This window comes from Parathielavia appendiculata, assembly GCF_033297405.1.
Source record: "Parathielavia appendiculata strain CBS 731.68 unplaced genomic scaffold N657scaffold_22, whole genome shotgun sequence".
Taxonomy (NCBI): Eukaryota; Fungi; Ascomycota; class Sordariomycetes; order Sordariales; family Chaetomiaceae; genus Parathielavia; species Parathielavia appendiculata.
In genome coordinates, this window is record NW_026944241.1 from 182,261 (window position 1) to 209,897 (window position 27,637).

General features: G+C 54.1%; 9 protein-coding genes across 9 annotated transcripts; 4 read left to right on the forward strand and 5 right to left on the reverse strand.

Annotated features, from left to right (window-relative positions):
* The first annotated feature begins 1,548 nt into the window (after positions 1 to 1,548).
* Positions 1,549 to 4,488, forward strand: N657DRAFT_649805 (uncharacterized protein). The gene has a single exon (XM_062793802.1). The coding sequence runs from the start codon at positions 1,759 to 1,761 to the stop codon at positions 4,387 to 4,389; it is 2,631 nt and encodes an 876-aa protein (XP_062643618.1). The 5' UTR covers positions 1,549 to 1,758; the 3' UTR covers positions 4,390 to 4,488.
* A 356-nt stretch (positions 4,489 to 4,844) lies between these two features.
* Positions 4,845 to 5,418, reverse strand: N657DRAFT_246989 (uncharacterized protein). The gene has a single exon (XM_062786412.1). It carries the CDS (start codon positions 5,369 to 5,371, stop codon positions 5,009 to 5,011), a length of 363 nt encoding a protein of 120 aa, XP_062643619.1. The 5' UTR covers positions 5,372 to 5,418; the 3' UTR covers positions 4,845 to 5,008.
* Positions 5,419 to 7,334: 1,916 nt separating this feature from the next.
* N657DRAFT_649806 (uncharacterized protein) lies at positions 7,335 to 8,058 on the forward strand. The gene has a single exon (XM_062793803.1). It carries the CDS (start codon positions 7,563 to 7,565, stop codon positions 7,863 to 7,865), a length of 303 nt encoding a protein of 100 aa, XP_062643620.1. The 5' UTR covers positions 7,335 to 7,562; the 3' UTR covers positions 7,866 to 8,058.
* A 979-nt stretch (positions 8,059 to 9,037) lies between these two features.
* Positions 9,038 to 10,818, forward strand: N657DRAFT_649807 (uncharacterized protein). Its single transcript, XM_062793804.1, has one exon. The coding sequence runs from the start codon at positions 9,436 to 9,438 to the stop codon at positions 10,666 to 10,668; it is 1,233 nt and encodes a 410-aa protein (XP_062643621.1). The 5' UTR covers positions 9,038 to 9,435; the 3' UTR covers positions 10,669 to 10,818.
* A 1,536-nt stretch (positions 10,819 to 12,354) lies between these two features.
* Positions 12,355 to 13,764, forward strand: N657DRAFT_649809 (uncharacterized protein). The gene has a single exon (XM_062793805.1). The coding sequence runs from the start codon at positions 12,553 to 12,555 to the stop codon at positions 13,516 to 13,518; it is 966 nt and encodes a 321-aa protein (XP_062643622.1). The 5' UTR covers positions 12,355 to 12,552; the 3' UTR covers positions 13,519 to 13,764.
* A 2,362-nt stretch (positions 13,765 to 16,126) lies between these two features.
* On the reverse strand, positions 16,127 to 16,869 carry N657DRAFT_706438 (uncharacterized protein). Its single transcript, XM_062797385.1, has one exon. The coding sequence runs from the start codon at positions 16,679 to 16,681 to the stop codon at positions 16,493 to 16,495; it is 189 nt and encodes a 62-aa protein (XP_062643623.1). The 5' UTR covers positions 16,682 to 16,869; the 3' UTR covers positions 16,127 to 16,492.
* Positions 16,870 to 18,139: 1,270 nt separating this feature from the next.
* N657DRAFT_247075 (uncharacterized protein) lies at positions 18,140 to 19,083 on the reverse strand. Its single transcript, XM_062786413.1, has one exon. The coding sequence runs from the start codon at positions 18,853 to 18,855 to the stop codon at positions 18,181 to 18,183; it is 675 nt and encodes a 224-aa protein (XP_062643624.1). The 5' UTR covers positions 18,856 to 19,083; the 3' UTR covers positions 18,140 to 18,180.
* A 2,096-nt stretch (positions 19,084 to 21,179) lies between these two features.
* On the reverse strand, positions 21,180 to 22,758 carry N657DRAFT_684162 (glycosyltransferase family 69 protein; the record flags this gene model as incomplete). Its single annotated transcript, XM_062796645.1, has 3 exons — positions 21,180 to 21,756; positions 21,838 to 22,570; positions 22,629 to 22,758. The coding sequence occupies 3 exons, from the start codon at positions 22,756 to 22,758 to the stop codon at positions 21,180 to 21,182; spliced, it is 1,440 nt and encodes a 479-aa protein (XP_062643625.1).
* A 2,985-nt stretch (positions 22,759 to 25,743) lies between these two features.
* On the reverse strand, positions 25,744 to 26,242 carry N657DRAFT_649815 (uncharacterized protein). Its single transcript, XM_062793806.1, has 2 exons — positions 26,031 to 26,242; positions 25,744 to 25,778 (listed from the first exon to the last, which is right to left on the reverse strand). The coding sequence occupies exons 1-2, from the start codon at positions 26,224 to 26,226 to the stop codon at positions 25,756 to 25,758; spliced, it is 219 nt and encodes a 72-aa protein (XP_062643626.1). The 5' UTR covers positions 26,227 to 26,242; the 3' UTR covers positions 25,744 to 25,755.
* Positions 26,243 to 27,637: the final 1,395 nt, after the last annotated feature.

Consider the following 27,637-nt stretch of genomic DNA (forward strand, 5'->3'; position numbering starts at 1 on the left):
TATGTATTGAACAATCGCCTCCTCTTCGATCTTCGTCAAATTCGAACGGCCGTGATAGCTGTCGGACTTCGCGATCTTTCCCTTCATTCTATCTGCAATTGTCGACTTGGGGACATTGTATATCTCTGCGGCGCGTCGGATACTCAAGCGCGGTGTTGATCGAATCGCATTGATCGCGAGAAGAACTCGGTTTTCTGGGCAGCTGTCGGACATTGTTGTGGTAGAGAAAACGCGTGTTGAAGTTGGGTGGTTATGGTGGGGGAAAATGTGTCCGAGTCAATGGGGTGTCCGAGTCAATGGTGGATCACGTTAGTGTTTCACTCTTTTTCTTCTTCTCTCTCCATTCGAGACAAACTCGTAGAGTCGTCACCAGCTAGTTGCAATATACTCCTGGGACCGTTACACTAGATGCTAAGAACGCTGAGATTGCATTTTTAAAAGCCCAGGTTGACCACTTGACGAAGGAATTGGAGGCTTACGAGCCACAGCGCCGTAAGAAGGTAAAAGAGAATGCCAATGACAAATTTCCGAGGATCGAGGATATTATCCAGGCAAAGGAGGTGTCACGGGTAGTGACAGTGTGAGGTTCATGTGCGCAACTCCTGGTTCGACTGGACAGTTCGAACCACGGTCCCTCTTTTGAGGGCGTTACGCAGTGGTCAGTTGCGCCCACCCGTGACAGGAGGATTCGATGAAGTCCCCGACGAAGAAAAGGAGGAAGACGCAACAGAACAGCCACGCAGTCGAGGAGGCCGAGGAGATAATTGTGTGTAGCTTAGAGACTATTCGCCGGGCCGAAAAGGAGTAGAATCATCAGATTCGTGTGTAGATTGCTTGCAATTTGGATGAGCTAGATGTCTTTTATCCTGGTGGTGATGGTGGTGCCAAAATTCCATTGTGGGGTCGATTCCGCTGTTAAGTCCACACGTCTAGTTTCTTTTTCCGAACTCCCTGCTCTTTCCCTGTGCCCCGCAGACAGCCACTTCTGCCTCCCCTCGTGCAACCACAATTGTACGAAGACATACCCAACATCTGGCATCACCGCCGTGACAGACGCATTTCAGCATGATGGGTTAGCTTACGCCGAGCGAGACCGATATCATGAGGTAACACGGCATTAGCAACACCCGATGTGACGATATCATGAGGTAACACGGCATTAGCAACACCAGATGTGAAAGCAAGATGCGAAGAATCTGGTGACATGTGGATGGGAAAGTCAGGACTAGGGGTGAGAAAAGTGGCCAGCATGGAACTCAGCTGCGCTAGTCGGTCAGTTCCGGTTGAGCTGGGCAATTTATTGATGCGTTGGTTCCCGCTTGAGCCCCATTGAAAAGGTAAATGCAACGAGACTGAACCAGTTTTCTCGCCGACTATCTCACCCAATCGCTACTGTGCACAGCCTTAATGGAAGACGGGAGTACAACCTCATGCACATCGGGACTCGCCGGGTTAGGTAGACTACAACATAGCCCCCGCTGCGGCCCACCGGGTCCCGGGTAGGTACTCGGCGACGTAATACTCAGATCCACGAACTGGGGCCGCCTCCCCATTTTCGGCCTAATAATGCAGCGAACAGCAAACAATCGATGTGACTTCCGTATCAAGATATTCGGTATATATTCCGTGACTCCGTCCATGTAAACAGATCAGAAACTCAAAAATAACGGCCATCCTTTTCACCAGCCACTATTTCTATCTCATTGCCCCAACACCGCTAATCAATTCATCCGGATCCATCTCTACTCAAGAATCGAAATGGCCACCCCAGAAGAACGCTACTCCACCCAAGCCAGTGTAACTCCCCACTGGCTCTCCGACACCACCCTCTGGTACCTCCGCGCATCCGCCTTGGGCACAACCGAATTCATCTTCGTCGACGCTCAATCCCCGTCCCGCCGCCCGGCCTTTGACCATGCCCTCCTCGCGCAGAAGCTAGCCGAGCATACGGGCCAGGAAGTGGACCCTTCCGCACCCCCCTTTTCATGGATCGAACTCGCGCCCGACGCATCCACTGTGCGCTTCCGCTTTTCCGGGAAGACTTTCCAGTTCCTCAACGGAGATGGAGAGCTGGAAGTCTGGGAGGGTGATTTTGGGACCAAGCTGGAGCCCTTGGCGGCGGAGGAGCCGAGTACGAACGGCGGGGAAAAGGCGGGACTCGTCATTGTGAATCGGACTGCTGGGGTGTTGAGGGTGTTTTGGATCGATTCCAATGGGGAGGCCGTGAAGTATGCGAGTATCGAGGCGGGGAAGGAGTTGGAGATGAGGACTTATGTTGGACATGTGTGGCGGGTGGAGGGGGAGGATGGGATGAGGAAGGTCTATAAGGCGGTTGAAGGCGAGGGACTGGCTGTTGTTGAAGGGTGGAAGACCAAGCTGGAGCCCTTGCCAGTAGAAGAGCCGAGTACGAACGGTGGAGGTACGACGTTACTGACCATTGTGAATCGGACCGCGGGGGTGTTGAAGGTATTTTGGATCGATTCCAAGGGGGTCGCCGTGGATTATGGGAGAGTCGAGGCGGGGAAGGAGTTGGGGATGAGGACTTATGTTGGACACGTGTGGCGGGTGGAGGGGGAGAATGGAGAAAGGAAGGCTTATAAGGCGATTGAAGGCGATGGAGTGGCTGTTGTTGAAGGATGGAAGACGAGGGAGGCGGCGGATGGGAGCAAGGAGAAGAGGGATGCTGAAGCGGAACAACATGGGATTTTTGTGCGGGATTATGATGTCTGGATCCGTGATGCCGAAGGTGAGCACAGAATCACCGACAGCGCCTCGTCGGGGACTCGATTCGACTCTGGCAAAATTATTCGGAGCGCCGATGGCAAGTTCTCGGTTGTTTGGGAGTATACACCCGAGGTAGGGTATTCGCTTAACCTGGTCGAGTCGACACCGAAAGATCAGCTCCAGCCAAAACTCACTACCACGACATATCTTAAGCCAGGAGATAAAGTAAGGGTCGACCGACCCCGGATGTTTGACGTTGAAGGCAGAGTCGAGGTTTCAACCGACGACACTTTGTTCCGGAACCCGTACTACATCCGCAACTTGGGCTGGAACCAAGATGGCGACGAGTACCGTTTCATCTTCAACGAGCGCGGCCACAAGCACCTACGGGTGATTGGCATGGATCGTCAAGGAGCAGTTCGATCCATTGTCGAAGAGAGCAGCGAGACATTTATCAACTACTCGCAGAAGATGTACTATCTCGTCTCCCCAGACACGACCGAACTTCTCTGGACGAGCGAGCGGGACGGATGGAATCACTTGTACCTCTACGACATGAAATCCGGGGAAGTCAAGAGCCAAGTAACCAGTGGCGAGTGGGTTGTCCGGGAAGTCGAGAGAGTCGACTGGAACACCCGCCAAGCATGGCTCACCGTGTACGGCATCATCCCAGACCAGGATCCATACTATGCACATTTGGCCCGAGTCAACCTGGACGGCTCCGAATTCACCCTCCTCACCGAAGGCGACGGAACCCATTCCTGGACTTTTTCCCCCAACAACCACTACCTCCTCGACACCTACTCACGAATCGACCAGCTCCCGGTCACCAACCTCCGCGACGCCTCTTCGGGCAATCAAGTCATCGAAGTCGAAGGCGACGATACCGTCTCTCTGATCGCCGAAGGCTGGAACGCCCCCGAGATTTTCACCAGTCCAGGCCGGGACGGCACCACGCCCATCCACGGCATCATCGTGCGACCCAAGGACTTTGACCCCTCCAAGCAGTACGCTGTCATCGAGGACATCTACGCCGGTCCGCAGGACTTCTTCACTACCAAGCCCTTCACGCCCAGCCTCGGCCAACGCGAGCTCGCAGACAACGGTTTCGTCGTCGTCAAGCTCGACGGCATGGGCACGAACTGGCGGTCCAAGGCCTTCCACGATGTGTGCTACAAGAACCTCAAGGACGGGGGAATCCCAGACCGCATCGCCTGGATCAAGGCGGCAGCGAGCACCCGTCCCTGGATGGATCTGTCCCGTGTCGGTATCTGCGGCGGATCCGCGGGCGGACAGAACGCTGCGGCGGCGTTGATCTTTCACGGGGGGTTTTACAAGGCGGCTGTGGCGGACTGCGGGTGTCATGATAATCGCCTGGATAAGATGTGGTGGAACGAGCAGTGGATGGGGTGGCCGGTGGATGAGTCGTACGCGGCGTCATCGAACGTGGTGCACGCGGCGAATTTGACAGGGGCGCTGCTGCTGATGGTGGGGGAGTTGGATGATAATGTCGATCCCGCCTCGACGCTGCAGTTGGTGAAGGCGCTGAACGATGCGGATAAGGATTATGACATGCTCTTGATGCCGGGGAAGGGGCATGGTGCGGGAGATTCGGGTTACGGGAAACGGAGAAGGTTGCAGTTTCTCAGGCGGTGGCTTGAGTAGAAGATATCTGAGCGATGGAGTTAGTAGAGGATAAGAGACAAGCTCCCGGTCCATATTGAAGGTACCTGAAGCTTCATCATCATTGAGCGTATGTCCCACTCATGCACTCGTTCAATCAGACTCAGGCTTCACTGCCATCAACAACTATCCACTCCTGTTGGGACCGAGATCCCCAGTAACACTTGACAATAGTTCGAATCTGTGGCGATTGTGAGAAATGGCCATGACTCTTAAAGTCAGGGGTTACTTTTGCTGGCACCACTTGTTAGGTGATATGGTACAAGGGCCAGAGCTGTCTGTAACGGTCCAGGAGTATATTCCATCTAGCTGGTGACGACGCTACGAGTACACTGAACTTGAGGAAAGAAAAAGGGAAACATGTTGTTTGATTTGGTAGGTGGTCAGGGAGGGCAGTTCAGGTGTGACTAATGGCTTGGCACCAGGATTCTCAGGAATCAAACTCACCGGCCCTAACAATTGGAAGGCCTGGAATGAGCGATTCAAGTCTGAGGCGGCGACTAGAGACCTTTGGGAGGTCATTGACCCAAAGAGCTCTTCGGTTGGCGAATTCAACTTCAAGACCGCACCAATCAAACCAGCCATTCAGGACTACCCAAAGCTAGGCCAAGACACCGACCTTGCGATATAGTCGGTTTGACGTTTCTGCCGTGGCTGTTGTTTCGTTCTTCTGCGTGGGAATGGAAGTTGGGAGTTCAGGTGGCCTTCCCGGAGGAGCGTTGGAAAGCCAACAGCCACGGATTGGCCGCACTGTAGTAACTGGGTACCAAAAGATGGGCAACCACTCAATTGATGACCATGTTCCTGTCTGCGTGCTCGAAGCGGGCGTATCCAGGAGCTTCGGGTAGTCCGCGAATCTGGGTTCAATCGGTCGCTCCATGAAGTCGCACCTTGGAACCGCTTGCAGGGTCGATGAGCTCCCAGAGCTGGTTATCCCAATCCAACTGTTACAAGTTCCCATCATCTATGTGATCACCGTGGAATCGTGGTGTTGGTCTTCCAACAGTCATGGGACCGGCTCGCAACAAAGCTTCCCACTATCAATCCGAAGCAACAGCCACGAGCCCAAGTTCAAGTGCTCGCAACCCAACCATGACTACGACAGAGAAAATCGTGAAGCTGACCGGCCCGGAGAGGGGGAAGGAGTGGAGCCTGCGCTTCATCAACATGCTGCAAGCGCAACGCTCGGCGGCACCCCAGAGCTCGTCGACACTGAAGGAACGCCTCGCAACCTTTCAGAAATGCCAACGACTGGGAAGGAGCACTACCGTTAAGATGTCGCCAACTTCCAGTTCAACTGACGGCGATACGAGACCCAAGGCCAAAGAATCAGCAATGTGAGCAACTGGGTCCAGAAAACTGCCGCTAGCCATATCTACAACGCAATCTGTAAACACGATAGAAAGCTCCATGAGTGGTATGCTGCCCTCAAGGAGTGAGCGGGAACAGACGATCTCGAGGATCTTTGTCGAGCGCTCGAACACTACAACACCGCCATCAGGGTTCTCAGTCGCAAACCGAAGGATACACAAGGCTGGCTCTCAAGTTGGGAAACAGCCATTGGTGAAGCCCAAGAGGCCAAAGTGCCAGGCACTGAGAACTCTCAAATGTGGTAGTTGCAGTTCCAAGCAGCCATCAGAGCTCGTGAAGGATTTCCGCGACCGCCTCCGCAAAGACAACGACTCCAAGACACGCACCATCGTCAGAGGCACGTTCGTTACCTTCGCTGAGCAGACCTCCGATGAAGGGGAGGACCGCGCCTCGAACCGACCGCGCCACGCTAAGCAGCGTAGCCCACCACCTCGCAGAAACCAGATTCGCACCCCACCTCCACGATCCCAAAAGCGTCGTATGAACGACGACCCAACATCAGCCTGTCCTGCTTGCGACAACCACCACGCTATCGAGGAATGCTGGGCGGCCGGCCCGGAGATTCGACCCAAGAACTGCTGGGTATCAAGAAGTTCGGAGGCTCGCGCGAGTTTCAGCCCCCAGAGCCATCACACATCCAGCATTACCACTGTATGGAAAACACCACCATTGATGATCACCATCTTCTGTTGTCTCTAGTTGCACATCACGAACGTATCATACGTTCCTGAATTCGCCACAAACGTCGCCTCGCTCAGAAGACTTCGAGAACAGGGCATTCAGTGGGACACACGCCCTCATACGACACTTCTCAGGGATTCTGGACGGCAGGATCCTCGGGATGGTGGAGGACCACTATGATCAGTTTGTCCTCGAATACATCCCCGAAGAAACTGACCGAGCCGCGTTCTTTACACGCCACAACCGATTCAATTCGTGGACGCAGAGGCGTCCAAACGAGGCCGAAGCGCGTCTCTGGCACCTGCGCCTTGGCCATCCAAGGCCTCGAGCACTCGAGCATCTAGTCAACAGTACACAAGGTGTGAGGATCAAGGACATCACGACGACGGAGTGCGACTCTTGCGCCAAGGGGCAAAATGCACCGCCAACTCGCCAAGTACCGCGCGACCTTACCGACTTCCACGACTTCGAACGTTACTACTCGCTCTTGATGGTCGTCGACAGGGTCTCGGGTTATATGTGGGACTTCTACATGAAGGATTGAAAACCGAGACAATCATCACTGCGCTCCACGGACTCCTTGGCATACTCGAACGCCAATACGAGGTCAAGGTAAAGGTTGTTGAAAGTGACAACGAGATCATCTCACAGTTGCCCGGGGTGAAACGCTACTTGGAAAGCAGGCACATCCGGACCGAACCATCACCAGGAGACACACAAGCCCTCAATGGTGCTGCGGAGCGATCCTGGAGGACAATCAAGGAACAGCTCACTGCTATGCGCGAAATCTCATCGCTCCCGGACGCCCTGTGGAGGGAGATCAGCAAGGCCGGAGTGTACTTGCTTAACTGCACGCCACGGAAGCGCCTTGCCTGGAAAACGCCGTTCGAGATCTCCATTCGAAAGGAGATGCGCGCCGAAAGCCCAATGTGACCAATCTGCGAGCGTACGGCTGTACGGCGTATGCGATAACCACCACGGCGATGCGGAAGGAGCAGCGCCTCAAGCGTTTAAACCCAAAAGCGTGGATCGGATACCTCGTCTGATACACCTCGTCCAACACCTTCCGCATCTGGAATCCGGTCCCAAACAAGGTTGTGATCATGCGAGATGTGATCTTCAACGAACAAGAAAGGTTCAGTGGTGTGCTCGTAGAGCTTCGTGATGAAGTACGAGAGCTTGATCTAGATGAGTTGTCCACTCTGTTGCAAGAATACGCCCTCCCAGAGGAAGCTGAAGAACAGGTTAACCCAGCGCTCGCACCTCGGGGGGTGGAGGAAGCCCTCCTGGATGGACTCAACAGAAGAAATCCAAGATACAATCATCGTTCGCACATCCTCTGGATCGCAGACCGGCCAAGATGTGGAACCGATTTCTCATGCAGGCGCAGCCTCTCGCGGCTCTGAAAACTCCCGCCAAGCTGTGAAACCAACCCCTCGCGGCTCTGAATCTATGCGCCAAGTTGAGGGAGCCTCTCACCAACAAACCGGCCATGCTCCGGAAAGCTCTCGCGATGACGATCGCCAGGTCCGTAGGCCGGTATCCGTTTCCAGTTTTGGATGCCATGGAAGTGTAAATCGAGTTTGCCGTCTGAGGCTGCTTATTCTAGCACACCTGTAATGTTCGGCAGTTGAATTTATCGCTGCAGCGACAGCTGCATCAACGGCCTGCTCGCCCTCTATCATGGCCACCAGCTATCCATGGCTAAAGGCACATGTGCAGTGGGCTGGTTTTGCCTTTCGAATTGGTAAGAGTCAAAGAAGGCGAGATCGACGGCTTGACTACGGCATGTTGATAACAAAGAGGCCGCCTATTCCAGCCTGCCCAATTTCTTTGCTTTGCCACAGCCTGTGGGAACACTTGTGAGTTTGTGGGTTGACAAGTCCTTGGGGAAAGAACCAAGGAAGCTGTCAAATACCGGGCCGTTGGCCAATGGGATTTGGTCCCGAGAAACAATCTTGAGGACACCTGCATCGGTTGTGTGGGCTGCTGTCTCGGCCTAGTGCAGTTGCCAGTATCCTCCTTTGAGGGGACTGGATTGTTTCGGACCTGACGCCTCACCTAACCCAGCTCTCTCTCGCAGCATGGCCAGCCCTGACGGTAGCTTGACAAACAAATCCTAAGCCATCAAAGGGCGTAAGGCACTCTCAATCATGCAATCAATAAGTCACCAGCACATGAAAACTGAATTGTGCCGGTGACATATGAACGCCAGCACTTCAGGTTCAATATGACTCTAAGTCTCTGACTGAATATCACATTACCTAATCAAGGTACTGTTAGGGTACCTGAAAGAATAACACCAGTGACTGGGGTGAAGCACTGCTGAAACTGTTAGCTTGCCAAACCCCAGGCGAGAAATAACGATTTCAAGTTATTGCTGTCTTCCTTAGGACACACCCCACAGTTGGTGAGCCAGTGCGGCCACAGTGGTTCGTGAGTCCTGAGACATGGCCTTTGTACCTATGCTGAAGGCTGAAACAAACTTCCTTTCAGCTCCAACAATGCCCCAGAGCACCGGGCAAAACTTCCGGGTCTTAGGTTTCCCGGACAGTCAAGCGGTCAAATGAGGGAAGGGGGCCGATTAAGGGCAGAGAATTGTGTATTTCACTCCCCATCCGTGCCACCGTCTCTCGACCCGATCTTCTTCCAGGAGATATTGTCGATCGACCGATGGGAATAATATTCTCCCGCCCACCGGGTAGCCGCGACTTGTTCTGGCTCGTACACCCAACAGTTGAAGCCCGCCTTCGCCGTCGCCGCCGCCGTCAGAGACAAGCGCGCAAACGATTCGTGTCTCCTAGCAGTCCTCCTCCCTCGTCCAGTTGTTCCAGGCCGGATGCTGCTCCGGACTTCAACACAGAACAGCACCCTTTCCACAGCCACTCTAGGTTATCAACGTGAGTGCCTGCTTACTTACCACCATCAACAACAACAGGCGAGTGACGATTCATTAACTACATTAAACCCCGCAGAATGTTCACCACGCGAGAAGCAGCTCAAACCCAGCCCGACACCTGGGTGGTAGAAGACATCCAAATCCGAAAAGTCGTACACCTCCATCAGCTCCCTGGACACTTGAAGGCTCCAACGACGACCACCACAACCACCAAGACACCCTTGAACGCTCGTCCCAAAATTGAGACCGACTCGGAGATGGACGCCTTCGAGAAGGAACTCAGGGCTCTGCAGGCGGTGCGGGAACAGGAGAGGGGTCTTCGCGACATGAAGACGAGGGACAAGTTGAAGGGGCGCGAGTGGGAGATGGAGGGAGGAAGGGGATATCCTACCATACTGGCCATCGAGAAGGAGATAATGGCGCGCGAGATGTTGGAGTGGGAGAAGAAGGTTGCGCTGCGCCGGGCGGTGGAGGAGGAGTTGTACCATGTGCGGAAGGAGAGGGTGCTCAGAGAACAGGCGGAGCGGGAGAGGGAGTTGACGCGGGAGAAGGAGGCGAGGGTTGAGAAGGAGAGGGAGAGAGTGCGCAGGGAGATGGAGGAAAAATTGCAAAAAGAACAGGAGAAGGAAGTGCTGAACAAGGTCAGGGAGCTCGAACTCGAGGAGGCAGCTGTTGCGAGGGCGGTTGAGGAGTCGATCTTCACGGAGGCAGCCAGGAAGTTGGTCGACGAAATGCGGGAGAAGGAACGGATGCAAGAGATTGCTGAGAAGATGAGAATGGAAGCGGAGGCCAAGGCTTACGAGGAGAGACTGAGGCGCCGAGTCGAGGGGAAGAGGGGAGGATATGAGTCCAATACCGATGGATTCGATGAGCCGACTGCTCCTTTTGGCCCACTGCTTCCGCCCCTCGTCAGTGAGGTCCGGGCATTTGTGGAGGAGGACTGGCAGCGACCGCCGTATTCCCCAAAGCCGGATGCCTACCCGCCGACATACCCTGGCGGTCAAAAGGACATTCCATATCCACCTCATGAAACCGCTAGATACGGATACGCTCCACCACCCACAACGGGTCCGCCTCGTATTGAAGGGAACGGCCGAGGTTTGCGTTGGGGCGTTCGTGATCTCGGGGTGGACCAGACAGATACCCTAGGCTGGTGTAAGAGGGGCAAGGATGGCCGCCGCTGGTGCGAGAAGACAACAGAACGCTGGGAAACTGTCATTCGTCGTGAGGGAGAGGGACGTGACGGATACCGGCGCTACAAGAAGTCTCGAAGTTCACCCAACGCTTTTCGTGAGGTTGGTGGCGTTTGATCCTGGTGTAAGTGTTTCTTCTGTTCCATGTTCCTGATAGAATGGATGGACTCTGGGTTTTGGGCAGGCAGGTGTGTATGATACAGAGATTTAGGAACCAGGTGAAGGAATATTGGTCTTGACAGCAGCATGGGCTGTTTATCTGTTGGAAAGTCATGGCACTGGAAACTCGGACGCTCAGCTGCAAGTGCCCTGCTGTTGGATGCATGGCTGCCCAACTGAGCGTCAGGCAACGTGAGGGGTAACCAGGGCGCTGGGCAACGAGGTCAGGGCGATAACCCCTTCGCTGGAGACGTGAGAGAAGAACAACCTTCAATCAAGAACATCTGGGATGCTCCGAGCATTTCAAATCTGACTGTTGTAAGCTCCCATCATCTGTGTGATCACCGTGGAATCGTGGCTGTTGGTCTTCCAACATTATCCTAGGGGGCAAACCGTCAAGCACCATGTGAGTGAGATGCTACCTGCTGTATAATTCAGCATTGGGCTGTTTATTAGCGTGGAACTTATGTGGTAGGTATTACGCAGTACAGTTCATCTGCCCTACGTCCAGAGTCTACGATGATCGGATGTGATGTAAATCACCTTGCCCTCATCTGCAAGGTCGTACTTGCTTCCACCTTGCGGCGCCCACTAGACGCACACTACTGTGCGCTTACGTAAAACCCAGTACTGGGCGCCCAGCTCACTGTTCTTGCCCTCCTGTCCCGTCAAGGACATGCCCGAGAGGTCCTTATATGGCCAACCTCACCGCAAGCTGTACATTGACTTGGCCGCTTAGCCTGTGTCGCCTGCGTTGCCTCAACAACCTCGAACTCACTGGGCTCACGCTGTGTACTTGACGCTGGGAGACTGCTTTTCGTCGCTCTTGGCTCTATACAGCGGGGCTCTAGGAGAGTGGAGCCCGTCACGCATTAAGCGCCAGTGCGAGGGAAGCCTTTAAGAAGAAGGGACTCGCCTTGGCGTATATTTAGTACATGTGCGCATGGGAGCCCATAACGCGTGTGAAGGCGTCTATATAAGTTAGCGATGGAGAGGGTCTTTCACACTGTAACTGCCTGATGCGGGATGCACCGGAGGGAAGGCCAAGTATGGGTGTATCTGTATTAGCTGGAAAGAAGGATGGAGATTCAGAAGTCGGTGTCGCGCGTCCTGCATGCAAATAGAACTGGCATGGAGGGGCTGCGCGCGCACAGACCTTTGCAGCGAGGCTATGTTGGGCAGCCAACAGTTACATGCTCGAGTAAGCTTAGATCAACCAAATGGTATTGAACAGATTGAGGTATGAAATGAAGCTTGAATTGGAGTCACGATTTCAGAGTGACCACACAAATGAAGGATCAAGATAGTGGGTTAGGGTGCCTCAGAATGTCCCTTTCTTTTTGGAACAAATTGTCCTCTCTAATCCTCCCCAGGGAAATTACCCCCTTATATAGAGACAGTGTGCCATGATATGACGTTTATGTCAAGAACTGCGTCATTGTGATGGATCTCTGTTGACTGAGAGTCTCGCAATGAACATCAGTGCTCAGTCCGTGAATCTTGGTGCCAAGGAACCCACTGTCACGGTACCAAGTCCGCCCTTCATAGGTCACGTGCTAAACCACGTGCGCTCGTGTTCGTGGACCCACACTAGCTGTATCTAGCCTCGAGCAGCTTCCTCTCGCGAGAGCTTCCTCTCTCCTCATCGCACAACACAATCTTTCCCCAGACCTAGCCCTGTCCCGTAAACCTTTGACCAAGACCCGTGACAGTTTGTGCGATCATAATCGTGCCCCGTCGCGGTCACCAGCCCGAACCAGATCCAGCCAGAACCAGCTAAATTGCCCTGCTAGCTAGCCAGTTGCCGCGACCCGGCACTGAACCGACCCAAAACCCGCCACAATGGGCGAGCCTGCCAGCGAGCCTGAGCTGCTGCTTAGAGCGCTCCTAGAACGGTGGCCTCACCTGACCACTGTAATTAATTCCGGGACCTTTCCCCCTGATACCAATCCCGGCCCGCTTATCCAGACCATCACCGCCCAGGACGGCCCCAACAAAGCCACGTTCGTGGCCATGCTCGACTGCCTCGAAAAGAACATGAGCGAACTCATCGCCCAGCGCGACCGGAGCCAGTCGGAACTGTCGAAACGCGTCCAAGACGTTGAAGAATATGACGCCGACCTCACACGCGCCACAAAGCGCATCTCGGATCTCGACGAGCTCGTTACCACCCAGCGGAACGAAGTGGATGGGGTGAAACAAGCGCTCGAGCGGGCTCGCGCCGAGATCGCGGGCCTGAATTCAAAGATCACCGACCTGAATACCCATCAGTCCATGGAGAACACCCGCGTCGCCGAGTACAACAGGCGCATTTCGAAGCTCCAAGACGAGAAAGCCGAACTTCAAACCCGCCTGCTCCAAGCAACGACGACGAATGGAGCCTCAATCCTGCTCGAGAAAACGTCAAAACCCCGTCGCACCACAACAAATCCCGACAAGTTTACCGGAGGTCAGCAGGATACAGCCAAGCGCCAGAGCGCTTATGAGAGGTGGAAAACCCAAGTGGAACAAATCCTGGTTGTCGACGCTGAGTGCTTCCCGAGGGCACTCGACACCCTGACGTTCATCACAAGTTTGCTGAGCGGCAAGGCCTGGGATGCCATTCAGGACGGCGTCCAGAAAATGAACGCCAACCCTAAGGACCCGGAACTGTGGACCTGGCACGACGCAACTGAGCTATGGAGAGCCCTGGACAGGCGCTACATCCTGCTCGACAGCACCCAGTCCGCGAAGAACACGCTGGACACGGAAAACCGCGCCCTCGTAGGCCGGGTGAAAAACCCATATCGACAATCAAGGAAACGATGAGTGTGTGATCCTGCAAATACAAAGTGAGAAGGCCTCTTGGCCTTCGAAGGAGAGGGATATCAGACCGCGAGTTCCAGCTCCAGCCTCCTAGCCAGACTGTACATCGGCATTTTCCCCGAGTCCATCAGCCAGTCCAGGATCCTCTCCGTCAGCCGTGCAGCTTTGGGACTGATTCCCTGTAGGACAGAATAAAAGTCCCTTCGCGTTCTGACCTCGGCTCTCTCCCATCTTCGAGTCAACGGTGGGGCCAAGCACCACATCACAAGGTGTTCGACAGTCTCTCGCGCCTCTCCACACTCGCATATAGGCGTCAGAACCTCTGGGACTCTCCTTTCGAATAAGAAAGCCCGAAGCCCTATAGCCCCGGTTCGAATCTGAATCAACAGTGAGCTCTTCGCTCTGCTGAGGCCGTCGTGTCTCCTTGGGGTTTTGTCTTGAAACAGAGTCTCATGCTGGTGGTCAATGTCATCTGCGGGCCTCGTTGCTGTCCGGCCGTCTCGTTCCTTGAGCCACCTCTCTCTCCAGGCCTCCTCCATGACTCTGTCCGTGTCGGCAGTCCCTCCCGTCCAAACTGCGATTGTGTTGGCGGCTTTTTCTACCGCTGTGGGCTCCTGCGGCCCAAAGGCTCGTGGTCGGCCCCTATTATCCGTCCTCGAGTTGAATATCTGACATATCTTGCCGCAGGCCGCATGAACAATGCTCTCTGCAGTCTTCTTTCCGCCTCGGCCGTCGGCTAGAGTGAGCATTTCTAGCCGGGCCTCAAAGTCAGCTAGTCGTTTGTTGAAGAAAAGGTCCAGTGGCGGCACCCATGTCTCCGTTTCAAGGTTCCGAGTGGGTGTGGACTTGAAGGCTCCTGCCACTATCCGTAGACTCTTGTTTTGAACTTTTCCAAGCGCCTTGGTGATCCCTCTCGTTGCTGGCTCACCCTCCTTCGGCTCGGCACAGGGTTCTGCATCTATCAATGTTACGGGCCACGCGTTGGCGTTGAGATGATGCACAAGGCGGGGCAATGATTGACTAGATTGCTCCGAATGGAGAGCGAAAAGAAAAGAGAGAACTAGATGACGGGAAGAGAGGGCAGCTCTTATATGCTCCGGAACACACAGACACTGCCTGCCTCAGGATGACGTTATCATGATACCACGGCCGAGGGTTGCCGAGTCCATCATGGGCTCAGCCCATCACAATCTACTTCTACCCACGTCGCCCCCGAAGTAGATAGAATAGATTGATTAGTCAGCCGACCCGAGATAAAATAGATAGAATAGGAAGCTATTCTATCTACGGATCCGTATATAGATTCTATTTAGGTAGATGTTCAAGGCTTAGCGGGTCAAAGGATGTTCCGATAACAGGACGCTCACGATTTCTGAAATACTTCTACCTAGCCACTACCCGGCCACCTCATGTCATTTCACTCTCAACTTGCCACGATATTCGATTCTCAAGCGCCTCAATGCTTACATCTCGGGGGGCGATCCCATCATAATCATCCATCAATCCGGCCTTCACCCACGATCTGATCGTCTGAGAGGCAGAGATCACATCCGTTCCGAGTCGCGTCCGTCGTGTGGTGACCATGCAACCAGCAGCTGAGAATATTCTCTCACACTCGGCTGCCACCGGAGGGACGTTAAGCACGTCAAACGCCATAATCACACGGTTGGATTATGCGTTTAGATTCCTCTGACCCTCCTTGACTACAAGCCATTGAGTCTTTGGGCGTTGTGTATGAGATGCTCCAATGTTCTAGTAGAACATAGGCTGTAGCCTACACGGAGCGCTCTGGCCGGCATTTGGCCAGTACTCCGTCAACTTGTTAACTTCCTCGAAACTGCACTTTCTCATGGATAGCGAAACATCAACCTATCTACTGGTGGCCGTCTTTCTTCCACAACGTATATCATGAGGTGCCTGAGCCAAAGCACGCGGTAGAAGACATGTGACTAGTCACGTGAGCTGTCACAGCCGCCATGACGCAGGATGGTGAGCGGAAGAGTCGGAATGCTGACCGCTCGGGGCGGTGGTGGCTGCGGCGGGCTCAGGGCGGGCTGGCATGGGTATGTGCCAAAGATTAGTAATCACTTGGCAATCTATCTACTTTGAATCTACGTAGATGAGGGTCTGGTAGAATAGATAGAAGCTTGGCAGCAGCCAGGGTAGAGTAGATAGAAAGCACTGCTTTCTATCTACTTGTAGATTCCAAATCTACTTAGGTAGATAGATGCAGAACCCTGGTTCGGCACAGTTATAATTCTAAAACTCGGGAGAACTATAAGCGTCGTCTGAGAATAGAATAAGACTCAGAACAAGGGTGTAGCATTATCCAGCTGTCACGGAATTCCCCGTTCCTGTTCTCATGGTCATGTCATATGCTTGCGGTTATGCATACGTCATGGGGTCTGATCATACGTCTATGGTCATGCTTACGCATAGGCCTCTGCTCCAGTACTTAAGGTCTGGTTGCACGCCCATTCCTGTCATCTAGCTCTTGCTCTCGTTGTAGCAATATCGAGCTTGTATGTGCGAGCTGACCAGACCTTGGGTGGTGGCCGTCACACTAGCAATATTATAATCTAGTTTCCTGATCGTAGCTATTATTGCCTTCGCCGGTATGCTTACCCTTTAAGTATCTATAGCAGTACTTACAGCAGTTGCATCTATTATCATTATCGAGTCAAAAGATCCAAACCGCCGGAATAAGCTCGCTCTCTAGAACACTGCCTTGCGGCATTATAATATTAGCCTTGCCTTTAGTTACCTCGACGTTCAGTTGCGGATCAAGCTGATCCAAGTCACGGAGGCCAAGGACCCAATCAAGCTGATATTTTATCAGGAGATTCCGAGCCCCTGGAAGAACTGGCCATCCCTTTCCGCCCCTTAAGGCCGAGTAGGGTCTTTCCTGTAAGTACCCGGATTCATAAGGGACAAGATTTCCTTCTATTAGCCGGAACGACCGTAGGAGGATAGTGCCTTAATACTTGTCGATGACATGGTTAGTAGCGTCGCCGACTTCCCACGGGCTTGAAGTGTACCTGTACTTAACTAGACGCTCTGTCGGCCTAATGTCTACGTGTTTATGTAGCAAGATGACGACGAACCACTCGTAGACGCTGTGGTTTAGGAAGAGTTGTCGGATTGAACTACAAACGAGATTCGCCATCCAACTCTTTCAACTGACCGCTTATAGCGCGAAGACTTCGGAGTGAGTTGTTGGTGTTAAAGCTGTAAGGTACCCTGTTATAATTGCATATAAGCATTCAGCTATTGGGATAGAGACGGAATGTCCTTACGCTGCTATCTTCTTAGCAATCAATGTCCGCAGCAGGAGATCGAGAGGGAGTGATGCGGAAACGAAGAACCGTACAAGTTCGTGACAAGGTTGTCATTAGAGAGACTGCTTGGTATGCACTTGATTCTTAGGCCTGAGCTGAGGAATTCATAAGCTTCATAGGCATCTCCTGGAAAGATATAAAAAGTCTCAAGCTTCACGGCAACGTCACTCCCCACCCTGGCTCTCGTAACTAGAATGATGCCCGTCCAATCGAACGTAAACAAAAATTGGCCCATGTGTGATTTGCAAAACGCCTCTATAAAAGTGGGCATGAATGGTGGAGAGCATGATGGAGGGCATGATGGAGGTCTGCGTCCATCAGGCAGACTCGTATAGTGAAGGCTTGTCACGGGGAGTAGCTGCGATGACCACAGCGGAACACCTAAAGGATAGGGTCGTTGTGCGCTGTCTAGCGAACCATCATCGCATACTTGTCACAACCAGGCTTGTGACATGGAGAAGAGATGTTAGCCAAGCATTCGGCACTGTGGCTTGCAGGGAGTTGCTGCCTTGAAGCCCATCCGGCCTTCAACTGCACAACGCTGCATGCGCACAGACGTCGCTGAAAGGCATGCCGTCCTGGATATTTATTATTATTCCTACACCGCTGTGCCCTTGGGCTTGCCGGACCTTCAACAACTTACTATACAGGAAAACCGCGCCCTCGTGGGCCGGGTGAAAAACCCATATCGACAATCAAGGAAACAATCAGTGTGCGATCCTGCAAATACAAAGTGGGAAGGCCTCTTGGCCTTCGAAGGAAAGGGTATTAGACTGCGAGCTCCAGCTCCAGCCTCCTGGCCAGACCGTACATCGGCAGTTTCCCCGAGTCCATCAGCCAGTCCAGGATCCTCCCAGTTAGCCGTGCAGCTTTGGGACTAATTCCCTGTAGGACAGAATAAAAGTCCCTTCGCGTTCTGATCTCGGCTCTCTCCCATCTTCGAGTCAACGGTGGGGCCAGTCCTGGATATTCTTCTGTGCCTTGATCTGTTGCAGGATGCTTTTGGGCCGTGCAAAATAGCATAAATGGGCCTTGTGGCAACTGCGGCAGTCGTATTTAGCGTACGGTCGGAGGAGGTCTGGACAGCCGATACCTCGGTCGAGAGGTCGGTGGGGGCAACAGAGGCAACGGAGGGTGGCATCGTGGATTCGGTAGGTGGATAGGCCATAAGGACGGGAAGGTCGCAGTCTGCTTGCCTCCCAGGTAGCCCTGCTTTCTTCGGACACAAGATTTATCCGCTGCCGAATGCCCTGTTGGGCAATGGCACGAACACCAAAACATACTGGTGCCACGAGGTATTTCCAGGGGGTCTTGGCCTCAATGTACCTCAACTCACCAACTCAACCCGGCTCTGAAGTTGGGTTGAGTTGGGCCTTCTTTTGCATAAGTTGGGTTGAGTTGAGTTGAGTTGAGTTGATGCCCTCCTTGTATTCGATGAGCGTGACACCACACCATTCAAATGGGTGACCCCAAGAGCAGAGTTCTCGATTTCTTCCACTCTATGACCGCAGATAAACCCAACGAGCTCAGGAGCCCAAATGATCTCAGCAACTTCATCAAGGCAATGACCATCACGACCGGACATCATCAAGAACCCCAACTTGGTGATAGGCGCGTTCATCCCAGTATTCGACGCGCACAGAAGGGTTGTAACTTGGAGTGAAGGAGACGTTTTGGTTCTCAGGCGCCGGGTCATCGAAGGCGGGAATGAAAACGCCGGTATGGATGAAAGCCACCACAACAGGCTTGGATGCAATGGTAAATCTTGGAGACGCACGGAACTTTGCGACAGCGGCCATGGCGTCCTCGACAGTGGCACACTCGGCAAAACCATATCTCCAAGACTCGTTGGTTTGGAATCCCCCATTAGGAACACACGCCGAAGTGAGCCGGGCTTTGCTCCGAGGCCAACAGTGCTTGCGGTCGGCGCCGTCGACTTCAGTTTGTTGGTAGTGGTGGGAGTTTGTTTTGGGGGTTCCTGGTTCTCGACGAACAACTTCATGACGCCTTTGGCGAGCACTTCTCGGTGACGGATCCCTCCAAATTCCGGATGACGACGTAATGGAAGGGTGTTTGCTGAGGACACTCACCGTCTCGCCTGTCAAGAAGGGACCAGAACCGCCGCAGTCATCTTCTGCTCTGGTTAGCAATCGCCAGTGACACTAAGGTGTTGATGGTCCTTACCGGGTCGCTCAGCTTTGCACTTGAAACAAACGACTCGATGGGGGTAGTTGATTGCACCACACTTGTCTGGTCAGCAGACGTGAAGTACGCTCTTAGAGCAGTGTACACACTTTGATGCAGTCCCAGCCGTCGTCGTCTCTCTGGGAGTCACGAGATGAATCCATCTCACCGCGATCTCTTGGATTGGGGTTGCTCGTATCGACGACTTAGCCAGTAGACCAGTCAGATCCTTTGGTCTTTGAGATGACGTTCACTACGACCCTGAATGGACGACTACCTTCGTACATCCTCGCCAAAGCAATCGAAAACCAGGACCTCCGGGAGACCATCGTCTTCGAAGTCGCCGCGGGCCATCCCACCGCACGGCTGAACGGCGGCAAGACCGCCAACATCTCGTTCCTCGCGGGCAAGCAGGAAAAAGTTGAAGGCATAACCACGTGGCCGCATGTGAGTGTCGCGACGCTGGTGCCGAAGGGACCAGCCTTTCCAAATGCGGGCTTGACGGACAAGATCGTTGGCTAGGCCCGTCGATATTCTGTGGGCGCCGCATCGGGCCTTGATCCGGAGAGGTTTATGCACCCGATTTGACCGTTCCATCCGCACGAGGTCGAGGAGAAGGTTCCGCGGGACGGATCGTCAAGTTGGATGTTGGGATTTGGGCTATGGGGGTGGAGTATCGAGGCTGGGGGCATTCAGTTTCGTGTTAGTGGGCGGAATTTGGTTGTCACCAACTTTGGCACTCCGGAGCATAATGGTAATAGGGGCCGGCACAGACTTCATGGTGCACCGCGGGGGCAATCATCCGAGTCTTCATTATTATTTTTCTTACACCGCAAGAGCGACTGCCCAGCTCAGTTAGAGCAAGCAGCCCCTCCTCCTTGTTTTACATGCATTGCATCCTCTCGCGTGCTGCGCTTTCGCAACTCAAGGGTTGCGTAGGCGCTCCCTACAATCCTTCCCATCCATCAGGGACCCGTCTCTTGAAGAGGACCCCCCTTAGGCCAATCGCTCCTGTGCGGGACTGTGTCAACAGTGAGCTTCTCGCCTTAGTTAGTCCCTGGTGGGCTAGTAATGGCTGCGCCAGAGGTTAGAGCTTGTAGAGGTCGGCCGCCTCCCTGTAGAGGCGTGGGTGTTGCGTGTCCGCACGCTCCATCTGTGTTTTCCAGCGGATCTTCCACTCCTCGATTGTAGGCATGTTAGCATGTAGCTTTGTCTACTCCCGATTAGGCGTCCGTTGGGCGCCCTGGTTACTTCTAGTGTGCGCCAGCAACCACTCCTTGGCCCACGTCTGCTGCTGTAGCCCAGGTGTAGCCGGTAGGGGTCTTGAGGTCCTACTAGCCCTGCGCCGCCGTAGCTGAGATGCCACCGTTGCGTATACATTGTTTAGGAACTGCGCCATCCCAGATGTAACGGCACACAACGTGCAGCCATACCGTTGCGCCATATTCCTGAAAAGGGTACAAATGATTTAATCCGACAGATTGAATCACTGGCTGCACTATGAAGCTGTAACAACTGGCACCTGTCGCCGGGCGTTGCCGACCCGACCAGCCGTGCCGTTACACCAGACTCTTGTAGCCGCTGTTCTGCTCTTGCTGCCTATCTGTTAAGGTACAGGTCGATAAGGGGAACCCAGGCCTCGCTATCCAGGTTGCGTATTAGGTCGCGTTATAGGTCCCAGTCACTACCTTAGGCAGCGCGTCTGTAATGCTTGGAAGCCACGTGCAATCTCTCGCGGCGTTCCTCCTAGCGGAGTCGGTGTGTGCCAGGCTGTCGCTCCATAAGACAGAACGCTCCTAATCACCTTCGTATATATCTCTCGAGCCTTCAAGATGCATCTTGGAAGCGAGTCTTGTACGCGCAAGCATCTGGGTTGCCATCCTTGCTCCCACTCGTTTGCTATGAGCTTTGAAGGACAACTTTCGGTCGAGCCAGACCCCAAGGAATCTGGCTGCCTCCACAGGGGCTAGACCCGGTCGCTCACCCCCCAGTATATTGACTTCTTCGCTGCGTGGGCGTCGCGCTCGAGTGAGGTGGTTGAGCTCGCAGCTATCTAATATAGTCCGCCATATCTTTCTATCAGGACACACACAAATCCAACATAAACCAAGCCAAAATTATCAAGCACCCCACTCTTGGCCCTCACAGCGGCAGACTCTCATTCCACGGCTTGTACGTCTGCTTAGCCCAGTTGTCGACGCAGTTTACCAGATCAGGCGGCCTCTCCTCCCACTGAATCCGCTCCTCAACCCCCCACTCAGCCTCCCTCGCGCTCTGCAGCCTCACTACATCACTGACATACCCCCTAACCTCCTTGATCCACCTGCCCCACGTGCCGTCATTGTACCCGAAATTGACCCCAGGGACGACAGCGATGCGCCCCTGGCCGATCCACCACAGGTCCTTGCACAGCAGCTCAGGTTCTCCCTGGTAGCACTCGCCGGGTTTACTGGCGCGGAAGGAGACTTCGCCCGACGCGAACGGCTGGGCGGCGATGGCGACAGCGCCGTTCCAGCAGGCAAAGACCTGGAAGGGGACTGAGGCGTTGAAACGTTGTTGGGTCGGGAGGTGGTCCCAGAAGAGGTTGTGCGAGTGCTCCCAGCTGCCGTTCAGCGGGATGTCGAAGAACATGCTGCCGGACATGGAACGGGCGATCCAGACGTCGTAGAAGATTGGTGGGGGGCTGGGGTTGGAGCCCGGGTCGTTCCAGTCCATTCCGCTGTTGTTGTGCTCGCCCGTTAGATGTGGGTTTGGGTAGGAAATTGGAAGGGTTTGAATCGGTGGAACGGGGGTTTCTTACCAGGTCATGTCGGCGTCTTGGAACTCGCGTTGGTGGATTAGCTCGAGGATATCCTCCTCGCAGGCGGATACGTCGTTGATGAAGGCAACGGTGGCGTTCGGAGTCAAGTTGAGTTTCTCGATGGGGGGTTTCGAGTAGTAGGTGAGTTCCCCTGGGTCCACCTCCGGGGGATTGCCGTTCTTGCCGTGCAGAATTTCGACCGGCCCCGACAGGGGTTCGATCGCCATTTGCCGCAGCATTGCCAGCTTCTTGATTCGCATGCCCTCTCCTTGCAGTGGGTCAAGACTGCTCCGGGCAAGCCAGTAGTCGACCCCAATCTTCTTCAACTCGTCGCTGAGAAGCCTCAGCGCCTCGAGCGTGCCGTCGTCCGAGTTGCCCTCGATGATGCTCAGCGCACAGTATTTTGGGCCGAGGAAGCGCATCACTTCGACTACGGAGCCGAGGAGTCGCGGCAGCAAAGGGGCGATCTTGCGGAGATTCAGGGCGAAGACGTATTTTGTCTGCTTGGGTTTCCACCAGCCCACATTCGGACGTAAGTAGCCGTAGCGCGTGACATTGATCTGGGGGCAGGACATGCGCTCGATAGAAGTGTCGGAGGGGTCGAGGATGGGCGGGATCAAGACGGCGGCTTTGGCGCCGAGTTCGGGGTCTATCGGGGGGTCATAGCTGGCGAAGTCTATGCTCAATGGATTGAAGCTACTGCCGTGCGTCGACGTGCCCAGGGGCCTATAACCTGTTGAATCCTATGAGCCGAGTTATCTCTGTGGGACGCGATTCGGGGCGAGACATACCGAAGGAATCCGACCATATATTGAGGCGGACATAGCTGAACAGAAAATACAGCGCGACCAAGCACAGCGCAGCGATCTTGGCGATAATGGAGAATTTGCTTTTTAGGTTGAAACTCTTCAGATTCAACATGGCGCCAATGCAAAGCGATCGCGTTCTACTATCTGAGCCTCGTGCTGCCTGGCATAGTGAATAGGCGCGGCGACGATGAAAGATGCAGGTTGCTCCCGTCTGGCGCGGATCCTGTTGGTCCGGCGAGTCTGGGCCGCCCGCTGTGGGTAGGTTGGGGGTCATACCCCTGAACCGGGGGGGTATACGGTTTGGGACCGACGGCTTACGGATGCATTGCGACTTTCGAGAACATGATCCTTTGCTGTGCTTCCTCAACATGAAAGGGTATGTGCCAATCCCGAGGTGTAGGACCCCGAAACCGAAGTACCCTTCATTGCCCGGCAACAAAGAGCTCAACCCCTTTCATGAGTCTGGATCCAGGCCTGAATGCCATCGCAGCATGTTTGCTCGTCGACCCACCCTGGCCCGCTGAGTTGAGAGTCCGTATAGCCAACAGCAACGCCAAGCAGGTCCACCGGTGAGGCTGAACTCCACTGCCCAGACGCTACCAAATGGATGCTGCCGCCCTGAAACAACGTCTGATGCTGAGCCTGGGAAACATGTTGGTGTGTGGTTTGTCTCAGACTTCTTGACAGTGGCCCGCTTTCAGGGATGGAATGTTAATTTAGATCCTGGCACCGTCACCGGAGGACTTTGCCGATGAGGAAGTATTCCTTTAGAGGGGGGCGCGCCGTGTCCCGGACGGTTGGTTCGCATTCGAGGAAGTCATGCTCATTGTTGACAATGCCAACTATGTCAGGGTACCCCCTATGAGGGAAGGATTAATTTCTTTGGGCCTGTCTAGCAGAGCAGTGGGAATTGTTGAACTGAACTGGCCCCTTGCACCTGGATTCAGGGGCTGGGCACTGTTGCCCAATGCAGTAAGCGTGGAAGACTCGTCACCCACCCAAAAGCAGGGTCTGGCGAGGTCCAGAAGCCCTCAGTTTCTTTCAGCAACGCACAGCCAATTCAAGCTTCATCTTGTGCCTCAATTGATGCAGTATCACCTGGTTGGTCTATTCCTATTCGAGCCTGTAACTGTTGCTGTCCTGGTCTTTCATTTCCAAGGAGTTGCAGCTCCGCGCAGCTGCTGCGCGGCCTGTTGGCGGCCGAAGACGTCGATTTCGAGGATCAGAAGTGAGGTTTCTAAGCGTCAGGAAATCCCTCACCACCCTGCCAGGATCTTTGGCACTTTCCGGACCGGAGAGCTTCCCAATCTGAACTAGCGTAAGTCCTTCACTTTTGCACCTAACTAATCAAGAAGCTCCTGCCTCGAAATTTCGAGGTTGCATACGTATGCAAGAATGCATGGCTGCGCCGCACAAGCCGCTTGCCCCGCTCACCCGCGCTCGGGCGAGCAAAAGCGGCGAGGCATATCGTGCTCGCCCGGCTCACCCCCCATTGGTGGGTGACCGCGAGCCATGCGCGCGAGAGTGCTATATTCCCCTTTATAGAGAGGCCTTGACATTGACTCCTGGGACAAACTCAACTCCAGCACATGTGGAACCTTCCCAAGAAGATGACTATACTACCCGAAAGAAAGCCAAATGAGTCCCGATGTCTGGGGAGGTGGAGCAGACCATTGCCGGCTTCAGTAATCCAAGATTTGTAGTAAAGACAAGATGATCACATTGACAGTTGGCTGAAGGTAACCGCACAGATCCACAATCTGTGAAGACGTATTGGCCACAAGAGGAAAAGATAGAGATGTCTCAGAGAAGTACCTATTGCCCTGCCTAAAGCATCCTTCGACGCGGCCAATAAGGAGTATACAGCGTCCTACCTCGCAGACACACACCATGACGTCCTTATACATCTTGGCCCAATGATACCCAGAACGGAAAACAGTGCTTGAAGAGGACTCTTTTGGTTGTGCTGTTGGCGGAGACCTCTCCCAGTATGGAGATGATGGACTTCTACACCCAGTCGCCTTCTTCTCCCGGAAGAACAACCCAGCCGAGTGCAATTACCCGATCAACGCCAATGAGGGTGTAACCGTGGGAATGACAATACACCCCATATTCCAAGGGAGTGGTGCTGGGACTGGGGTAATAGACGGGGCCACTTCTACTTCCCTGGACAGACTAGGCGCTGCTTCGTACAGAGAGGAAGCATTGACGAATTGGGTATTGCCTTTAGCATCTGGCAAGAGTCAGCCTGTACTTGGTGATTAGGGATAGCAGAGTTCAACAAGTTTGCTTTCCTCTCTTCTCCTTTCCCTTTTCTGGACAGCATCTGCACCCGCGCGGAATCGAGAAGTTTAGGAAACATATGGCACGTCTTTAGAATATATTTTCTTAACCAAGCCCTTCAAACTTACAGCCAAGAAGGAGTCTTGGCGCCGTTCGAAAGCTCTGGGAAAACCTTATCTAATGACGCCAACTGCACGCCCGCGCACTCTCCGCAGTGGGTGTGGAAAGCGGGCGATTCGAGGTGCTGCAGAGACCCCGAAAACTCTCATCAGCGCACGGACCAATCAGTCACCCGACTCGGCGACTCCCACCCACAGTTGCCTAGGCGACCACACCCTACTGCCCCTGAGCCCCTGAGCCCCTGAGCCCTTGCATGGGACAGGATGACCACCCCCGCCCCTCCCACTGAAGGGGAAGGAGGAGGACCGGCCCAGTCACGGCACTCAAGCGCGCCCCCGACACCTCCTCGTTCGCCCCCACCCTCTGACATCGACGCTATCAAGAAGTTAGTCGACGGATTGGTAGCACTGGCAAACCCAGACAAGCACGGGACCGCTAGATGCATAGGGTAAGACCTCCTTGCAGCTATTCGCAAGCTATATAACGCGGTCCAGAACCAAACGGGAACCATTTCACTGGCCAACCTCCGCAAAGTGGTAGCTGAAGAACTCAGGGCGGCCGCCACCGCACCCCAGGATAAAAGATCATGGGCCACAGTTGTAACGGTCTCAGGTAGTATATTGCAACTAGCTGATGACGACTCTACGAGTACACTGAACTTGGAGAAGAAAAGGAGAGACGACAGTGTAAGGTGACACACACAAGCTCACCAAGGAAGATGCACCGAATGTAACGGGCTGGGCCCGGTGCGAGCCTCGGCGACTCTCGGCCAATACCAAGACCCCTGATGAGGCTATTCCCACTCGCCCCACAGCACACCGAACCTTCTAGCAACGCGCTCAGACCAGCGCGCCGACGAGGATAAGTATGCTTGCGAGCTACCAGAGTCTGTCGTCTCTCCTTTTCTTCTCCAAGTTCAGTGTACTCGTAGAGTCGTCATCAGCTAGTTGCAATATACTGCCTGAGACCGTTACACCGAATCCTCAACAAGCAGCAGGCAAGACGACTGTATTGTGCGTGCACCCCTAACCAACTGACTGATCCTTGAGAGAGGGAAGTTCCAAGTTCCAATCTGAGTCTCCTGCTCTCCAGATATCGTCTCTCTGCTGCGAGTCATGTCGCTGCGCCATGAAATCCACAGTGTCTCGCCCGCCAATTGTCCAAGTGTAGGGCTCATGGTGGGGGCCGTGACAGACAGACTCTGGTAGCTCGCAAGCATACTTATCCTCGTAGGCGCGCTGGTCTGAGCGCGTTGCTAGAAGGTTCGGTGTGCTGTGGGGCGAGTGGGAATAGCTTCATCAGGGGTCTTGGTGTTGGCCGAGAGTCGCCGAGGCTCACACTGGGCCCACCCCCTTACAACAGTGGCCTCCCAGGAATCCAGCTATACTCAGACGTAGACCACTACCCCAGCAAAGACAGTGCCAGCCCGCATCAACAAGGAAATTCTTATCAGAGGCAGAGGAATGCCAGCCGATATGGCCAAACGGACCCCACAGGAGATCGTCCAAGCTATCAACCGATTCACTTCAATAAAGGGCGCAAACACTAGAACAACCAGCTAGACCTTACGCAGCCAGGAAGACGTACCAGCCTAGTAAGCCTACAACCTCAGCTAGATTCCAAACAGTCTAGCTAGATTAGAGCTTAATTAGAAGGCCCACCTAGGAGCAGTAGGGCGGAAGCTGAAGACTCAGAGCTATGCTCTAATAAGAATTACAGTGATGACATAGGGACTGGGGCTAATCAAGGCGAGAGAGGTGTACTCCAAGTGCATTCGGTCAGCACTGGCTTACGGTGCATCATCTTTCACATCCCTACTGAGAATGGGGGGCAAACCAGCAACAAGAGGGATCACCAAAGCCCTCAGTAAAGCCCAAAACAAGAGTCGACGAATAGTGGCAGGGGCCTTCAAGTCCACTCCTACTCGAAACCATGAAACAGAGACATAGGTGCTACCGCTGGACCTGTACCTCAACAAACGACGACTGGCTGACTTTGGGGCCCGACTTCAAATGCCCTCCTGTTGGAAAGTCGTGGCACTGGAACTTCGGACGCTCAGCTGCAAGTGCCCTGCTGTTGGATGCATGGCTGCCCAACTGAGCGTCAGGCAACGTGAGGGGTAACCCGGGCGCTGGGCAACGAGGTCAGGGCGATCCCCCTTCGCTGGAGACGTGAGAGAAGAAAAACCTTCAATCAAGAACATCTGGGATGCTCCGAGTATCTCAAACCCACTGTTGTAAGCTCCCATCATCTGTGTGATCACCGTGGAATCGTGGCTGTTGGCTTTCCAACACCTCCTTGGCCGTCGGCCAAGGAGGAAATAAGACTGCAGGGAGCATCATCCACGCAGCCTGCGACAATATCTACTGGAGTCACAACTTGAGGAAGAGCAACAAGGCTCGACCTCGAGCCTTCGGGCCGCAGAAGCCCACAGCAGTGGAAAAAGCCGCTATCACAATTGCAGTTTGGACGGGGGGGACAGCCGATACAGACAAGGTTGCCACTGCCTCCACTGTGGTGGAAGCCATTGCCTTGAAGATCACGCTCTTCGATAACCGGTCAGTAATAACTATGATTATATCCGCTCG

Excerpts from the sequence above, each read along its gene's own strand:
- N657DRAFT_649805 (XM_062793802.1), top strand. The coding sequence starts at position 1,759 with ATGGCCACCCCAGAAGAACGCTACTCCACCCAAGCCAGTGTAACTCCC.
- N657DRAFT_246989 (XM_062786412.1), bottom strand. The coding sequence starts at position 5,371 with ATGATGGGAACTTGTAACAGTTGGATTGGGATAACCAGCTCTGGGAGC.
- N657DRAFT_649806 (XM_062793803.1), top strand. The coding sequence starts at position 7,563 with ATGCGAGATGTGATCTTCAACGAACAAGAAAGGTTCAGTGGTGTGCTC.
- N657DRAFT_649807 (XM_062793804.1), top strand. The coding sequence starts at position 9,436 with ATGTTCACCACGCGAGAAGCAGCTCAAACCCAGCCCGACACCTGGGTG.
- N657DRAFT_649809 (XM_062793805.1), top strand. The coding sequence starts at position 12,553 with ATGGGCGAGCCTGCCAGCGAGCCTGAGCTGCTGCTTAGAGCGCTCCTA.
- N657DRAFT_706438 (XM_062797385.1), bottom strand. The coding sequence starts at position 16,681 with ATGGCGAATCTCGTTTGTAGTTCAATCCGACAACTCTTCCTAAACCAC.
- N657DRAFT_247075 (XM_062786413.1), bottom strand. The coding sequence starts at position 18,855 with ATGAAGTTGTTCGTCGAGAACCAGGAACCCCCAAAACAAACTCCCACC.
- N657DRAFT_649815 (XM_062793806.1), bottom strand. The coding sequence starts at position 26,226 with ATGAGCCCTACACTTGGACAATTGGCGGGCGAGACACTGTGGATTTCA. Across the intron at positions 25,779-26,030 it reads TTGCCTGCTGCTTGTTGAGG|ATTCGGTGCATCTTCCTTGG; the intron begins ATTCGGTGTAAC and ends CCAGCCCGTTAC.